The sequence below is a fragment of the Canis lupus genome, chromosome 34 (genome assembly GCF_003254725.2).
Source record: "Canis lupus dingo isolate Sandy chromosome 34, ASM325472v2, whole genome shotgun sequence".
Lineage (NCBI taxonomy): Eukaryota > Metazoa > Chordata > Mammalia > Carnivora > Canidae > Canis > Canis lupus.
In genome coordinates this window covers 15,815,086-15,833,726 of record NC_064276.1, presented here as the reverse complement: position 1 = coordinate 15,833,726, position 18,641 = coordinate 15,815,086, and the positions used below count along the sequence as shown (strand labels likewise).

General features: G+C 33.8%; 1 protein-coding gene across 7 annotated transcripts in view; it reads right to left on the bottom strand.

The window, feature by feature from the left end:
* The window catches only part of ATP11B (ATPase phospholipid transporting 11B (putative)), a 115,596-nt gene that overhangs the window by 72,059 nt on the left and 24,896 nt on the right, over positions 1–18,641 (bottom strand). For 5 of the 7 annotated variants that reach the window (XR_007408062.1, XM_025451515.3, XM_025451516.3 and 2 more), the window contains exons 2-8: positions 17,040–17,156; positions 11,237–11,326; positions 9,516–9,596; positions 4,755–4,862; positions 4,435–4,563; positions 3,727–3,830; positions 320–367 (exon numbers count right to left, since the gene is read on the bottom strand). Coding sequence is in view for 6 of the 7 variants with exons in the window: in XM_025451515.3 (XP_025307300.1) it covers positions 320–367; positions 3,727–3,830; positions 4,435–4,563; positions 4,755–4,862; positions 9,516–9,596; positions 11,237–11,326; positions 17,040–17,156 (677 nt within the window). In the remaining variant the exon portion in view is untranslated. Of the gene's footprint in view, positions 1–319; positions 368–3,726; positions 3,831–4,434; positions 4,564–4,754; positions 4,863–6,341; positions 6,448–9,515; positions 9,597–11,236; positions 11,327–17,039; positions 17,157–18,641 lie in introns of those variants that run through there. The other 2 variants (XM_035710168.2, XM_049105624.1) reach the window with 2 other exon arrangements.

Genomic DNA, 18,641 nt, shown 5'->3' with positions numbered 1-18,641 from the left:
TAGACTTTAAGTGTGGTGGGTTTAAATGTGTACACACTTGAATAAGAATGGCTGTTCACTTTTATGTTATTACCTAATACTACCAGAGTAAGAAATACAAGTACACATATAATCTTACTAAACTATTTTGACATCATTTCATGGGATTTTTTTTTTGTCCTTACTCACTTAGAAGATCAGATGTTAAATGTTTTTAAATTAACCCTTTCCCATGATATGCTGCTTACCTAATCTCCCTTTAACTTCACTTTAGTCCCTCTCCAATACAATAATACAATTTTCATATAATAGTAACTGGATAACGCAAATTTATTCTTACCTTACAATCTCTTCCATTTGTTGAGTTATTATCATTCGTCCCATGAATCTATCAAAGAATTCACCATGTTACCATAAACAAAAAACAAAAAACAAAAACACCCAATAATATTTACTTAGGACATCAGTTGGTGAAAATTTTTTGATAGTTTTGGCACTATTCTTATACATGAAACAAAACTGACCTTTTGTATTTGGAATGGTCCATTTTTTGTTAGAAATTATATAAGTAAATACTTATCAGTCATTAAGCTTTAAAAAACTGATATTGTTGCCATCTCCACTCTAATTATGAATGAGGTAATAAATGAAAAACTGTTTTCAAAATGGCAATGAAAATGTCATATATTATTATCAGTTTGGTCATCACATGCATATATTATTTAGCCAACAATGAATGCTCATATATTTCATACTAGTTTATTAGGTCTCCTGACTAGAATCTTTCATTCACTCATTAATTGACTCATGCACACATTCATAAATATTCACTGAACAACGACCATGTGTGAGTTAAGTGGTGAGAATAAAGTAAAAAGCAGAAACCTGTCAGTGAACTCGAGAGCTTTTTAAATTTTTGGTTGCCTGAAATTTAAAGTAAGTGGACTGTTATCATAATAGAGTTTCACAGCCCAGCCTTTCAGTTCCAACTTCTACAACCAGAACAGCTTCATAGCACACAGTCAATTCAAGTGTGCAATCACTTTCTTCAATAGTGAAGTGAATTCCATAGTGAAGCAAAGTACAGACAGAACTTACATGTTAATCATTTCACTAAGCAAAGAAATAAGCATTCCTTTCTAAATGCTCCTACTATCCCATTTCCAGGTCATAGATGCTTGTAGACTTTGGTTTCATTGTTTCTTGCTAATCTCCTACCTCTACTTAGTTCAGCTCCCTTTATCAGGGAACAGCACTGAAGGTTTTTTTTATTCTCTCCACTTAATGGAATTTCAGATAGTCCTGATTCCAGCCTCAACTTTGGATTTAGATTCAAAGAACCAATTTAGCTACTATTTCCCTGAGTATCTTTTGGAGATGATGTCCAATTTCCCTGAGCTAAATTCCAACAAGAGACCTATTTGCCTTCATCTGTCCTATTACCCTTCATTCTAACATCGCCCTCTCTATTTATGCCAGTTCCATACTGGATTAACTTATCTTGCACTTCCCTGGCCATTTCTCCAAATTCACACTTTAACTGGATTCAAAGTGGAAATGGTTTCATTATTCTCTTTTCTGATTATAAAGACTACCTACACTGAAACACACACATTTTATAAAATGATTCAGACAGTTTTAAAATACATCAAGAGGGAAATAAGAATCACTGCTAATTCAACTACTCAAATATAAACATTGTTAATACTTTGGATTTATCTTTTCCAGACTTTTTTCATGTATATATCTTAAAAACAAAATGGAATCATGCCATTCAGACTATTGGTAACATTTTCCCTCACTTAACATGTCCTGTCAAAAACATAGATCTACATCATTATTTTTTTTTTAAGATTTTATTTATTTATTCATAGAGTCACACAGAGAGAGGCAGAGACACAGGCAGAGGGAGAAGCAGGCTCCATGCAGAGAGCCTGACGTGGGACTCGATCCAGGGTCTCCAGGATCACACCCTGGGCTGCAGGCGGCGCTAAACTGCTGAGCCACCGGGGCTGCCCTACATCATTATTTTTAATGGCCACATACAGCGCTGCATTTTGGGGTTACCCCATAATTTATTAATTCACTGCCAATGGAAGTGTAGGTTTTTCAACCTTACAGATAGTCTAAACAATGTGGCCCTGAACAACCTTGTGTATATATCTTTTCATATTTTCATTAGGATGCATTCCTAGGAGAATTTCATTACTTCCTTAGAGGAAATTCCTAGAAGTGCAGGTGCTGATCAGAGTTTTAAAAATTAAGGGGTGGAAAAGTAGAACTAAAGGAGCAAAGGAGCTCATCTCCCTCCCAACTCACCTCTGACAACCACCAATTTGTTCTTGGATTCTAAAAATCTGGTTTTGTTTGCATGTTTTGTTATATCCTACATGTAAGTAAAATCATATGGTAGTTGTTTTTCTCTGGCATATTTCGTTTGGTATAATGCCTCTAGAGGTCCATCTATGTTGTTGCAAATGGAATGATCTCATTCTCTGTATGGTAGAGTGATATTCTACCCCCAATTCTTTATCTATTCATCTACCAGTAAATGCTTGGGTTGCTTCCACATCTTGGCTATTGTAAATAAAGCTGCCATAAGCTTAGGGGTGCATATATTTTTCAAATCTGTGTTTTCATTTCTTTAAATATTCAGGATTGGAATTACTGGATCATACAATATTTCTATTTTCAATTTTTTAAGGAATTACCATATAGTTTTCCACAGTGGTTGCACCAAGTACATTTCTACCAACAGTGCACTAGGGGGTTCCCTTCACTTTATATCCTTGCCAACATTTGTTGTCTTACTTTTTTGATACCAGCCATTCGGCCTGGTGTGAGGTGATACCTCACTGTGGTTTTGATTTGCATTTCCCTCATAATTAGTGAGGTTGAGCATTTTTTTCATGTGTCTGTTGGCCATCTGTATGTCTTCTTTGGAAAAATGTCTATTCAGGTCCTCTACCCATTTTGTTTTTTCTTTAAATATTTATTTATTTGAAAGAGAGAGAGAGAGAGAGAGAGAACGCATGCACACACTCAAGTGGAGGGAGGAGCAGAGGGAGAGAGAGAGAATATCAAGTAGATGACCCTGCCACCTCGCCCCACCCCAGGTGAGTAAGGAGCCACACATAGGGCTTCATCCCACAACCCATGAGATCATGACTTGAGCTGAAATCATGAGTCACATGCTCAACTGATTGAGCCACCCAGGTGCCCCTCCTCTACCTGTTTTCAATTGAAATTTTTTTTTTTTTTGGTGTTGAGATGAATTAAATTCTTTATATATTTGGATATTAACCATTTACAGGGCATATCATTTACAAATATCTTCTCCCATTCACTAGGCTCCCTTTTTGTTTTGTTGATGGTTTCTTTTGTTGTGCAAAAGTTCTTTATTTGGTGTAGTCCCAACAGTTTATTTTTGCTTTTGTTTCCCATGCCTAAGGAGACATATCTATAAATACACTGATAGATATGATGTCCATGAGATTACGGTTTATATTTTCTTTTAGGAATTTTATGGTTTCAGGTCTCACATTTAGGTCTTTAATCCATTTTGAGTTTATTTTTGTGTGTGGTGTAAGAGTGATTCCATCCTAAACATTTTTTGCTCATGGCAATAAAAATTAGTCCAATGTTTCTGTAATGTGTCAAAGACCAAATAGATTAATTTTAATCCAACAATTCTACTTCTGTAGCTCTGTCTTTTCTTAGGAAATAATCCAGTACTATATACCCTACCTATACAAGTCTGCTTCTGGTTGCTGACATTCTATCACAGCTATGAGGGTGTCCAAACTGGCAACTGTTTGTAATACTGCTGTTTCTGGAACTGCCACGTGGGTCTGGGAAAATTTAAAAAAAGAAAAAAGAAAAAAAAAAAGGATTACATTGCAGTTTCAGGATCCAAATGGGACCTCAGATAACATCTATTTCAAATCTCTTTTCAGATTAAATCATTGTACATTGTACTTGAGATCACTTAGCTAGATAGCAGAGAAGAAAGAAGACTGGTAAATAAAAAACAGCAAAAGGAGATACTATGATTACCTGTCTATATGGGCTATTTGCATATAAAAAAAATTAAGTCTGTATTAACAGTCACTATTTGCTCAAAGTTTATTATAAAGCTATTTAATAGGAAAAATATTAATTTTCACTTTCATATTCTGAAAACTCAGAACAATTTAAAGGTGTCTCTTATCCAAAAAAGCACCAAAATATTAAAGGATTTTTCCTAAAAACACCTTCCATTTTTCTTTAACTTGATTAAATCACGAGGCTACACTTGAAATAAATACATAACATTATTTCTTTTAAAAAGTTTATAATTTTTAAAAGTTTTAGTGATTTAACAAATTTCTTCCTTCGCTGATCAAAGGAAAATGTCACTACAACCCAAAAACATTTGCTTACCCAGAGCAACATTATACATATGCATGTACAAACCTTCAAGTTAGTTTCTCCATCCAAACTAGCAGTCGTAACGTGACAAGAACCATCAAGTCGATCTGAGGACAGAAGCACCAAATCTGCAGGGAAAATTTCATCTTTGGCTATTCGAACAATATCACCCACCTATGAGGAATTATGGGGGAAAAGTAAATATATAGATTTTACAAGGCAGAGACTTATTTTTACTGAGTTCTAAACAGATGGCCTATCACAATATTTCAAGGTAGGAAAATAGGGTTTTAACTAAAATAGAATCAGATTAGAATTTGTGATACCAAAATATAATTGATATCCATTATTTACTGAACACATACCCGTATGTTTTTTGATCTAGTTTTTACAAGGCCACCACTTCGAACAACATAAACAGGAGCTCCATTTACTTCATTATCTGAGTTATGTCGTAACCAATCTTCATATCCCTGTAAATATCAAAAGAACAAAAAAATACCTTATTAAATATAATTAGAAGATATTTTTATCACATGAGAAGAAGAAACATAAAAACTTCCTCAAAACATTTCATTCACCAGAATTATATTAGGCTAGTTTGATGCACATACTCATAGGTATTTGACATTCATTCCTATAAGAAACACTCTCTTCTGGGAAAACGTTCCTGGTTTTCATAGTACTTCTCTAGGCCTTACAGAAGGATCCTACTATGTCACCCTCATGGGCCCTTTTCTTCACCCTTCACTTTCTCACTAGGATTTCTAACTATCCCCGTGTCTTCAAAAAACCCTGAAATTTGTATCTTTAGCCCACCTCTCTCTTCCAGACTCTAAATCTGAATATTCAACTGCATTCTTAATATCTCCATTTTGATGTGTCATAGTAAACACTTCAAAACTAAATTGATCATGTTATCCCTCCGAATCTGTTGCATTTCCAATGTTTCCCATCTTGACAAATGACATCAACATCTACTGAATTGCTCTTAGCAGAAATCTGAGGAGTCATTCTTAATTCTTACCTTTTCCTAACACCTATTCAATCTTTTGGTAACTTCTACTCCTTCTATGTAAAAAGGACATTTTCATCATAAAATATAAATTCACAAAGCATAGACGATAGAGAAAGAAATGAATAGATTTTTTTTAAGGTTTTATTTATTTATTTGAGAGAGAGACAGAAATCGTGACAAGAGATAGTGAGAGGCAGCAAGAACAGGAAGAACTGGGAGAAGCGGGAGAAGCAGGCTCCCCGCTGAGCAGAGAGCACAACGACCTGGACTTTAATGGAAGGTAGACATTTAATCTACTGAACCACCCAGGTGCCGCAAAATGAACAGATTTTGAAATGAGGTCAAGTTCTTTTACTTTCTTAAACAACAGACCAACAGAAGTAATTATAGTATGTACTTTGAAAAAATATGGTAGGGCTATATGCATCATCATTAAAAAGGGGGCACAGACAAAAGAATTTCAGAAAGAATACTTTGATTAAATGTTTAAGGACTGGCAATTTTTTTTAAAGTAAAAAAGACTTCTTGTGCTATTTTAGACAAAATTCAAGAATTTAGGGGTGTAGCATATGTATAGACAACGGAATGATATTCAAGAGATAGCATTAAGTGATAAAAATAAAGGTACACAATGTGTACCTTTGTGTTCTATCGTATCATATAGGAAAAAAATATGCCTGCCTATGTGAATATTCTGCATAAATATCAGGACTAATGTACAAATATATCAGGAGAAGAAAACAGGGGACTGGAGGGTCAATATTATATGCTATTTTGTACTGTTTCAGTTTTTGAAAACTATGTGTATCTATTACCTAAAAATATAACGCTATAAAATACAAAGCAAATATAAGGATTGCTTTGAAGGTCTATTTTTTTTTTCAGGGGGAAACCTTTTGAGGAAGCACTCTTAAGATACTTAACTTACACTGACCTCATTTAAGATGTGGCATGTCAATTTTAGAGAAATTTGAGAGCCAAAATATCTTCTGAAACTGTCAAGAAGTACAATTCTTTCCATAGTCAGATGACATTAACAGCTGAGCAACAATGATAAAAACATCATCTTTTAAATACAAATTCACAAATTCTAATCTACCCTACATATTACTGATTGCCAGATTAATGTTTCCAAAATATCGTTTTAATTCACTATCGTTTTCAAAATCCCTGAAAACTCTCAATGCTTACAGCAAAGAATCTTCCAGCCTCTTTAATTTAGTACCAATCTACATTTCCAGTATTATCTTTAAATACTTCCCTCTAGAGGGTCAAACATTTAGTCAGACATGTCATTCCCCAAAACAGGCCTTGGCTTTTCTTGCATTTAGCCTTTGCCTGAGTTGTTTGTTTCTATCTCGTCTTCTTCACCAACTGTCATTTACCAATATTCCAAGGTTCCTTTTAATTATTTATTTCACAAAACCTCCCTGATTATCTAGATGAAGTGTTCCATCCTTTCTCTGAACACCTACAGCTCATTGGTTTTTACTAGTACTTTATTTAAACTGTAATTATTATTGTATTTGGTCTTACCTTTCCTACTTCACAAGTTTTAGGTTCACAGACGGTAAAGACTGATACTTACCAGAACACTATCTTACAACTAGAGAGAAGACTTAATATGTATGAATGGAAGAAGCTAAAAAACAAAATAACATCTTCGTTCATATTAAAGTGTAAGTAATTGATAATAAAGCTTTTCCTATTTTGATAAAAGCACAAAGGCTTTTTAAAAAGTGCAAAGAGAAGGAAGGAAGATTGGAACACAGCAACTTTCACTTTCATAATTTTTCCAAAATTCATTCCACTAATCTGTAGTAATATATATATATATAAACCTGAACAGTAAACACTGGATGTTTACTGAATGAACAAAACTTGGGAACGGTTACTGCACAAGAGGAAAGTCTGAGTTCTGAAACTCTTTCTGAAAAAGGGAGAAAATCCTTATAGATCAAATTTTCTCTTTGAAAATTATGACCTTTCGGATCCCTGGGTGGCGCAGTGGTTTGGCACCTGCCTTTGGCCCAGGGCGTGATTCTGGAGACCCGGGATCGAATTCCACATCGGGCTCCCGGTGCATGGAGCCTGCTTCTCCCTCTGCCTATGTCTCTGCCTCTCTCTCTCTCATTCTGTGACTATCATAAATAAATAAAAAATTAAAAAAAAAAAAGAAAATTGTGACCTTTCATATTTCTACTTTTGTCTTAGTTATCAAAAAGCTCTCAAGTAAATTTAGTACTCAACTGCAACAGCCATACCAGTACAGGTTTGAGGTATAATCTTCCTATTTCCTATCTTTAGATTTTACATGTTGTACTTAACTCATTTTGAAAGATAACAGGTTGTCAATTGTTATTGTCATATTAAATTCTCTCATTTTGCAGATATAAATTTACCACTATTTATCAACTCAATTAATGGCATCATATTTCAATTAAACTCAGTCTATATTTGGCCAAATATATTTGGAAATCAGGGCAAGAAGGTTCACATTTTACATTGCTTTAGAAAATACTCAATAGGTTTATTCATTCACTCATTCATCTATCAAACATATGTTTATTGAAGGCCCAACATGTACATGACTCATAGAGCTAAACATTCAAATGAAGGTAACAGATAACCTATAAATATTTATTTAATAGAATAGGTAGTGACAAATGATATGAAGAAAAAAGACCAGATCATGGAATGAGAGAGGGAAATGGTGGTCAGGAAAAACCTAAGATATCAATATGAAGATGCTGCACAAACATTTGTATATGTGTCTGGAATTCAGGGAATAGTTTCAGGATACATATTGTTTTGAGAACCATCAACATATAAATGCTACTATAACCCACTAGACTAAATGAAATCACCTAAAAAGTAAAGTATATATAGAAAAGAGGTCCAGAGACAAATATATGTTACTTCAATGAAATAAATGACACCTACAAAACCAAGTAAATATGTAACTGTATGAAGTGATTTCAATGCTTATTGAGTTGCACAAATTCTAGCTTCCAACAGAACAGTGAAAGGAAATCAAACTTCATGAAAGTAGTAGCATGATATTCTGACACACTAGATATATAACATAACTGTTAATCTATAGATTCCTCTTAACATTCTATGTAAGTAATAAACAACATACTACATCCCAGAATTATAGAATTTTTGTCAATTTTATTTCTATGCCAATTTAAATCTTATCCCTAAATCTTATAAAATGGAAAGTTATCATATTTACAACAGAAAATTCAATTAACTTTCTTTCAAGTGGAAGGATCATTTATTTAACTGGGCCCCTGACATGATTTTTTGAGAAGTTAGAGTGACTATATACAAATGAAATTTCTATGAATGTCTTTATTTCTTACTCAGCCTTTGTATCTAATAATCTTGCTTTTCTATACCTACATTTTAGTATTAGTTCGAGATTTGGTTGAAGCTATTTCCCCTAGGGTATTACTTTATATAAAAATCAACATCACCAGGGAAAGCTGTAGAACGTAGAGAAACACTATATAATTTTTATCCCTGGGTGGCGCAGCGGTTTGGCACCTGCCTTTGGCCCAGGGCGCGATCCTGGAGACCCGGGATCGAATCCCACATCAGGCTCCCGGTGCATGGAGCCTGCTTCTCCCTCTGCCTATGTCTCTGCCTCTCTCTCTCTCTGTGACTATCATAAATAAATAAAAATTAAAAAAAAAAAAAATGGTCATGCCAAAAGTACATGCACCACTACCTAGAAATATATCTTTTGAATTGTACTTCCTTTAAATATTGCCAAACCTACAAAGATGATTATAATAATCAATCTGTTTTTTTTTAATCTGTTTCATATATAAATTGCCTTGTACACATAAAATGTTTGTTTTGGGTGCTTCCTAGGTGTGTCCAGGGAACAACATATTTTCACAATGGTAATTATTCCATGAGTACCTAGTAGACGGAATATAAAAGTGGTTTAACTCAGTTTAATTTTACCATATGCAATACCAAACAAATTTGTTGCTTTCTTATGGGAATTATTTTCACAACAATAAATGTTAGTTTGAAGTGGAAATATCTAGCAACTTCTAAATGACTTGGGGGGGAATAGAAAGTATTTTCATACCTGCTTTATGGCAGTTACTGTTATCACAAAGAATAATGGAAGTCCACTGGTGATTGGACTGGTAGGTGTATCAATCATAAGCTAGATTTTAAACAACAACAAAAAAATGCAGAATATTATTATTTTCATATTGTACACGCCACACTATTAACATCTAAAATCTCATACTGGGAATTCTGAGAACACTATATAAAGTGTATATCATTGTCCAAAGTAAAAAATAATAGGAGAAGGATATCATGCTCAGAGTTTAGTTTACAGTTTCACCAAATTCACTTTGTTGGCTATTATATGAAGTTAGTAGAGTATCTTTCATACCCACAAAAATTGCTAGAATGGACTCAATCACTCTGCCTTTTAAACAGAGTACTTAAGGTCTTCCTCCTCAGTATTTGCCTAGAAGCAGAGCTATAGCTGCTCAGAGCCTCATTTTACATTGCTTTGCCCCTCCTAGTAAATGCTGAAAAGTCTGTCAGCAATTTTACCCTGGAATTCAGAACAAATTTACCACTTAAGAGAGAACAAGGGATGGCACGAGGAAAAGGATTTTTTTCTACAGTGATTCTGTTACATATACAGAGCCAGAGGGGTAGAGCTCGGAAAATGATGCCATAATTATGATCTATATCATACAACTGAGGTTTTAATAAATTGCGGGAGAAATTTTTGCAGTAATTATGTTTGGTTAGTTTAAAAAAATGGATCTAATGGCTTATTAATGCTCCTTTACTCTGAATAGGCCAATTAAATTAGTTCTATTCCACAGACAAGCTGAATTTCTGATCTTAGGTAGTAATTTCACAAATGCATGGGTTATGTGGACATGTTTAGTTTAAATTCTCACTTTTCCAAGAAAACCAAGCTGATGTTCTATTGACAGAAAATCAAAAGTTCCTTCTCTGTTCATGAAGGAAAGCAATTTTTTTAAAAAGTAAATAAATGTTTCCTTAAGCTTTAAAGTAATCAGTTGGCAAGTTTTTTCTTCTTCTAAAATTCCAGGTTTTATGAGAAAAAGTTCAGAATTTACACAAAAATTCAATGCCACACTAAAAGAGACTGCTAATGCATCATCGTCAAAGAATAACCCCTTTAAAAGAAAACATTATAAAAATCATTATTTTTAAATCTTGACTTATACTCAAGTTTTATAAGCTCTTCTCTTGATACCTTGATATTAGAGGAAAAAAAGCACAATGTGAAAATTAAGAAACTGTAAAAGAGTTTATAATGAATACAGATTTAAGAAAATAGTCCCCAGAATAAAAATCTATACTCATGGGGATTCTTAAAAATTACAATAAAAAAAGTAAAATAAAAATAAAATTTCAACTGAAAACAAAGGAAAAGCCAAAGAAAGATTTTTCTTGGACAAGACGGTTCCATAGGCAAAGATGTGCCAAAAACATGTGCTGTATATTAAAAGCCAAAATATTTATGTCTTGAGGCAGAGCAACTGAAATATAAAATTGGTTTTATGGTTATTAGCACCACAGCATATCAGTGATGAAACAAAATAAAATTAATCTTAAAATTCAGAGGCTATTTTTCAGGAATCTGCATGTGGTTTAAATCATGACATTCACTGATTACAATGGGGAAGCTCTGCAGAAAAAAAAAATGGTCTCAAAGTCAAATAATTTAGAATGCAATGTAACTTTTCCCTAAAGATATATTTCTAGAAATCATTCTATAAATTTAATCTATTGAATGATAAATCTTACCTGAACCAAAAATATAATAAGAAAATAAAAGTTTGCCACTCTTCTGAATTGTTCAAATAAATTTTTTGGAACAAAATTCCATACAGTATACTAAAAAAAAGAGAGAGAGATGGATAAATTAATATTTAAAATAAGATACATTGTATTGATGTAATAGTAAGAAAAGTAAAATCAGACTAAGTTCTTAGACAAATTATGTAACTCTTGATGCTACAAATATTACCTAGCTTTTAAGAGTTCCAGAACCTTTATTCTATTCTTTTTTTCTTTCTTTTTTTATTTGTTTAATTTATCCAGATTCAGCTTTATTCTGAATTAACCACCTATCAAGGATATACGTCAAAAGAGTAGAAAAAGATGAAGGAGCCAGCCAATCAAAAAAAAGTTCCCTGGCAAGTGGGAGGGACAGCATATGGTTAGGAGCCCTATTTAGGGAAGGAAATGTCCAGGTCATGAATTTATAGGCAATTTTAATATAATTAAAAAAGATAAGATAAACTGGAACCTATCCATTTTGCTACTATTAAATTCTTGAGTTTTTAGAAGTTGGAGATGGCAGATCTAAAACATTTAATAATTTATTTTGGACTTTGGTTACACAAAACTGAACTAATGTTAAAAATAAATAAGAGCTGATAAAAATGCTGACACTAGATACAATTTGTTTCCTATTTTATTTAGCTCAGTCTCAGAAATAAAGGAAATGGTATAATTCATTATTCTTTGTTAAGTACAGAATATGGAAAAATAACCTAGTGTGTGAAAAAGATTTAAAAATACATAAGTGATCACTGGTATAACGACCAAGAATATTTCATAAAGGCATGAAAATTTGTCACAATGTCAATTATTAAAGTAAGACAGTCACTAAATGACCTTAGAGTAATCTCTCTGTACCCTACTTTGTGCCTCTATGAAATGAGGATAATAAAACCGTATCATATAGGGTTATCAGAAAGTTTACATGAGCTAATATATTTATGAAGCATCTAGGACAGAAACTCACTCATACTAACCTTTATGTGTCTGTTGTTATATTATTAATCAGCACATAAGTAGGGAAAAACAGTGGAAACTTTACTTGTGTCACTAACTGCTCACTACACAACTTCATACATGAAACAGGAAAACACTTTGTAGCACTGTTACCTTATCCTATACACATTCTCTCAGTAGAATGTAAGATCCTCCAGGCTAGGAACATTGTTTTATTTACTGCTCTATCTTTAGCACTTATCCCTACTACTCCATACATAGTTGAAGATCAAAACTTAAGGAGAATATACAAATACAAATGTATTTGTATATGTATGTATACATATATACATACTTAAGGTTGAAATAAATTTTTTTTAGATACTGATGTCAGGCAATGAAGCCTTAATGGTTATTGACTATTTAAAAGTTTCTCAAGAGGCAATTTACCTAATTTTCTCTGGTGCAAAGTAAGATGGTTCTAACATCTGAATTTTCTTAGTTGAAAAATTCACTTCTTAATCAGTTGTTTGAGACCTGAAATATCTTTTCCCATATGAAGAATTTTATAAGTAGGGTTAGGTTCCCAGAAGAGCCCACAAAGGCCAGTTTGACCCACGGATATATAAAGAACAGTATAATACCTAACAAAATTTCTTTCAGGTGAAATTATATTTTCAGTTCTAATCTGAAATATCTGAAACATATTTTCCTTTGGTAGTGGTACCACCAGTGACTCCAGAATCTGGGGTTGGGGATTACATTCAGGGCTCTGGAGAGAAGAGAGGTAGATGCCTTCTAGTCACTGCTCAATGTGCACATGAGATGGTAACTTTGGGTCATATCATCTCCAGCTGACCTTAACTAGAATAAAAACACATTTGTCCCTACAGGGGTCAGAGTATTCCAGGTAACTCCCTTGGTCACCAAATCAAATACACAAAACTTCATGGGAGTCAAGTTGGCAATGTCCTAGGTTTATATCAATCTATTTAAATTGTAACAATAACAACATGTTTTGTCTTCTAGAATCTCAAAAAGAACAATTACATAAATTAAAAGTAAGGTAATTGGTTTCAGGATATTTTCTTTGGCTAGTTCAACAATACATGGAAAAACTCAGAGTAAATAAAAATTTCTTATAAAAATCAGCTTACAAATATTAGGAATTGTTGTTTCCAGGTTTTCTAAAATACAAATATATTAACAGACCGAACAAGTCTAAATTCTGTGCTTACCCTATCTTATGTAGATGAGGAACTACAGTAGAATAAACATTAAACAATATAAAAATATTCTAAGGAAAAATAATGATTATGCTTTAAAATTATTTCAGTTATTATGTAATATGGTCAATAAAAATAGAAGTGTAACTTCTTTAGAGCTATGTATATGACTATACAATAGGCCCTTTTTCCCTCAAGTTCTGACATTAGTAAGAAAACCAAAACATAGTTATGAAACTAAATCTTTTCAAACAAGTTGAAATTTAAGATAAGTTAGTTACTATGGTAAGTTAAGCAAGGAGATTGTACTTACAATGTGCAAGACACTTGTACTATAAGAGGAATAAAAATTTTAATATTAGGGAAATTAAGAATAAAATATCAATAGCTATATTCATAAATAAAGTAAATGAAGAAATACATAAAGAATTAAAATGAAAAGCAGTCAGTGACGGGCACCTGAGCATCTGCCTTTTGGCTCAGGTCGTGATCCTGGGTCTGGAGATCAAGTCCCACATCAGGCTCCCCAGAGGAGCCTGCTTCTCCCTCTGCCTATGTCTCTGCCTCTCTCATAAATGAATACAGTCTTAAAAAAAAATGGACACTGTCTATATAAATACCCACATTCCTGAATCTGTGGTCAAAAACATGAATTTTACATTTCCATAAAAACATGAAATCTACAATCTCTGCAGAAACATAAAATCTACATTTAAAAACATGGTTATCAGGCAGTCTGGATGGCTCAGCGGTTTAGTGGTGCCTTCGGCCCGGGGCCTGATCCTGAAGACCCGGGATCAAGTACCATGTCAGTTTCCCTGCATGGAGCCTGCTTCTCCCTCTGCCTGTGTCTCTGCCTCTCTCTCTCTCTCTCTCTCTCCTGTGTCTCTCATGAACAAACACATAAAATCTTTAAAAAATAAAAAAAATAAAAATAAAAACATGGTTATCAACATAACATCACAGCAAAGTCAAAGTAGTTGAGAAGTTCAACATGGGCTTATGCAATAGCAGGTAATCTGGTTTGGAAGGATACATGAGAAAGTGTGAGAAAGCAGTAGTGGAACAATAAGGGAGTAATGAGAGAGAAAGTCTTCAGACGCTAAAAAAAAAGGGGGGGGGCATGGTTATGTAAATATCTACATTTTTGAAACTGTGATCATAAACAATACTGCTGCTTAAGAATACAATCATATAAAAATATTTAATCCCAAAAAAGTTTTCCAGGACACTCAGCTTTCAATACTGGCAGAGGACTAAAGTGGTCTTATAACTCCCAGCAGAAAAGTTACAAAAACCAGATTTTAAAAATGGGTCCTAGAAAGTATCCGAAATACAGATAGAAACTGGAAAAGAGTTTAATTTAAAAAATGGACAGAAAAAATGGAAGGAATATGAATTGTGAACTATGGCTTCTTACCCTGCAGACACTATTCAGCTCTCACGGTTTGTGACAGCAAACCATAAGGGAAAACTACACTCTTACCACAAAATATGACAGAGATTTGAGTTCAGGGATGGAAAAATAGATGGAAATTTAAAGGGAAAATACTGTAGTGAAAGAACCATGCAAGGGAAATGACCCAAATTCAGAATGCAAACTATCCAATCCCAGGCTGACAGCTAAACTCTGCAGCAAAAGGGAGTGAACTACTGATATGTGCAACAACAAAGATGAATCTCAGGATAACTGTTATGTGCAAAGAAACCAGACAAAGAAGACTCACACTATATGACTGTATTTATATGAAATTCTAGAAACGACAAAACTATTGTTATAGAAAGCAGATCAGTGGTTGCTAGTGCTAGAGGCATGGAGGAAGGGGACTGGCTGCTAACTTTTTAGTAATGGATATATTCTATATCTTGATTTGTGGTGGTCACATGTTGTTATACACTTGTCAAAACTCATCAAATTATACACTTAAAATTGGTGAATTTTACTATATTTAAATTATACTCAAAGTTTAAAAAAATTTTCAAGGACTTTTTAAAAAAAGATTTTATTTTTATTATTTTTTGAGAGTGTGTGTGTGTATACATGACGTGTGTGTGTGTTAGTGTGAAGAGGGGTGGAGGGAGAGGGAGAGGAAAAGGGGAAGAATATCAAGCAGATTCTGCACCAGGTGCTGAGTCCAATGCAGGGCTCCATCCCATGACCCCAAGACCCTGACCTGAGCCGAAACTAAGAGTCAGACACTCAACCAACTGAGCCACCCAGGCACCCCTCAAGAAGGACTTTTATTTCTTGCATAATTTACTAAGAACTGTGTCATTAATCTAAAGCTCTTCTATTACCCTAGATTCTAATAAATCTACTTCCTGCCCTCTGCTTTACAACCACTGTCCAAAATGACAGATGTCACTAATAGGTATGTTGCATATGTAAATAATGTGAAAGATGAAAAAAGGGCAGAACAAAGAAAGCTTGGCCTAAGACAATATCCTTGGAAAGATGAGATTAGGACTTCAGAGGAAAAATTAGCCATTCTGGAAGGGAGAGGAGGACAATACAAAGATGCTTCTTAAGCAAGAGCAATGATCTAAGGAGAACTTTACCCTTAGTCTCTTTGATTCATATTCTCTCTAACTGCACTGTCCAACAGGTAACCACTAATTGCATATGGCTAACATTTAAATTAAAGTAAATTAAAATTTCATTAAAAATTAGGTTCTTGGGCAGCCCAGGTGGCTCAGTGGTTTAGCCCAGGGCGTGATCCTGGAGATCCAGCCCAGGGCGTGATCCTGGAGACCCAGAATTGAGTCCGGCGTCGGGCTCCCTGCATGAAGTCTATCTCCCTCTGCCTGTGCCTCTGCCTTTCTCTCTCTCGCTCTGTGTCTCTCATGAATAAATAAATAAAATCTAAAAAAAAAAAAAAAAAAAAAAAATTAGGTTCTTCAGTTGCATTAGCCACATTTCAAGGTCTAACTAGCCCTATATAGTTACTGGCTATCATAGCAGACAGCATAGAAAATGTTTCCTCTAGCAGGAGAGAAAATTAATTCTATTGGGACAGTATTACTCCGTAATTTTCAATTTCAAAATAAACTAAGACATCTTAAAATATCATAGAGAAAAAAATGAAATGAGGAAAAATACGTGAGTGAAGCAGTACCTTGGTACTATAAAATGTTTACAGAGAAGTAGTAAAATTGGAGGAAGTCAGGCTTTAAAGTCACACAGAACTGAGTTCAAACTCCAATCTTGTGACTTACTAATATGCAACCCTAGGTAAATTATTTCCCAATGCTTTAATTGAAGAAGCAAATATAAAATAATCATAACACTTTATAAAAGCTACCTCAGAGTTCTAAGAATTAAATAATATGAGATGATGTACCTAATACAGCACCTGGAACACAGTATAAATACTAGTTCCTCAGTTTAATTGCAACTAAGGATAATTTTTGGCATGCTAGTTATCTGGTATTAGCAATTGGCAACTCCTTTTATTCTACAGTTCACAATTTTGGTTAAGATAAATTTGCCAACCACAATTCCCTTGAATTTTTAAGGATATAAATGTATACTAGAATACACAAATCACTTTTCAAAACAAAATGGAACATACCTATAGTTTTAATGTTGTGTTCATGCTTACCTTAGATGAAATGATCCGGTTATCTATAAATTTCTGAGGTGTGTAAAGGCCATTCTGAGGAAACCTGTTGGCTATGTAAATAGTTCTTGTGTCACTTTGATGTGGTGGGTCAAAACCCTAAGACCAAGCGAAAGAAAAATATTGATCAACAAGGTTAGTTATGATTCTTTACTGGTGGTTTTATTTAACTAATCAGATTGTACATATTATTACTGGACTTGAACTACATATAGGCTCAATCTATCTAATTCTTAGCAGAGTTAAGCCATATATATTTTTCTTTCTCAGGTAAACTAGTGTATTATCTTCAAGTATAAATTAACTAGATAATACATCTGGTAACGAAAAATAATCTATACTCTATTAGAAATGCTATCAAAAGGGGGAAAAAATCATGCAGAGGATCTACAGAAGCATTTGAGGCCAAAATTTAATTCTCGTGGGTTCCATGTCTTTCTTAAGATGGATTCCTACTAAGTGATGTGGAAATCCTGTGTAGCAATGGCCTAGTCAGCACCTACCATATTTGATGACAAAAGTTTATTATTTTATTTCTTCCACACCCAGATCAACTTGGGTTTCAAAGAGCTTTGATCCCACAGGACTCACAATCATTGGATAGGGTCTCGCTAAGATTCATTCCGTACAAAAAAAAAAAAAAAAAAAAAAAAAAGATTCATTCCATACAATCATCTCTTTGTGCTAGTCATACTATCAACCTGAACTATGGATATAGAATTCTGGCCTGATAATTGGGAAACCATCTCTCAAGGTACATTTAGTAATGATATCCAGTGTAAAAGTTTTCACTGGAACAAGAATACTGTTACTCCATTCCCACAGTATTTTCCACTTTTCAGATGGCAAGTGAATCTTCAATACTCCTTTGGCAGATCTTGGAGATACTTTGACAGGCTGAAAGTAACCACCAAAAGCAAGGCCTTTTGGGGGGCTTCTATCTGGTAATGATTTGAAATTTCTCAGATTTTCATTTTTTTCATTGTGGTCAATAGCTATTTACTATGGCTACTATATTATTAAAAAGTTAACTAAAGTTGGTATTCTTAATATAATGATCCACTTGTAGATATTAAGGACTCTACTTTAGTAATCTACTAAGTGATGTGACTGCCATTCAATGCTTAGCATCCCTGTAAAATTTCCATTAAGCACATACATACCGACAGTGGAAATTCCCATATTACCTATAGGTATATTTTGTTTAGTACATCAGAATATTAACAGTGCTATGTTTAGGTTTTAACTGCTCTTATTTGTGGTTTTAAAACAGCTAGTACAAGACTGTGAAAATTAAATGCATTTGTATGCTCCATAAAAAAACCATGAAGTTTCATTTTATTTGTTTATGCTATTTATAGTGATGACCACATTTTGTGGATGTGAATGTGCCATTATGTGTCTGATTTCAAAATCAGTTTCTTCAAAGATAAAATGTGGCATGCATATTTATCTTCCTCATAAATTCTCCTTTAAACATTTCACAATTGTTCCTTATAATTATTCATGGGGGGATAAAGGCAGGCCTCAAAATTGGAGGTGGAACTTACTGCTTTATCTAGAATATTGCAATCATCTTAAAGA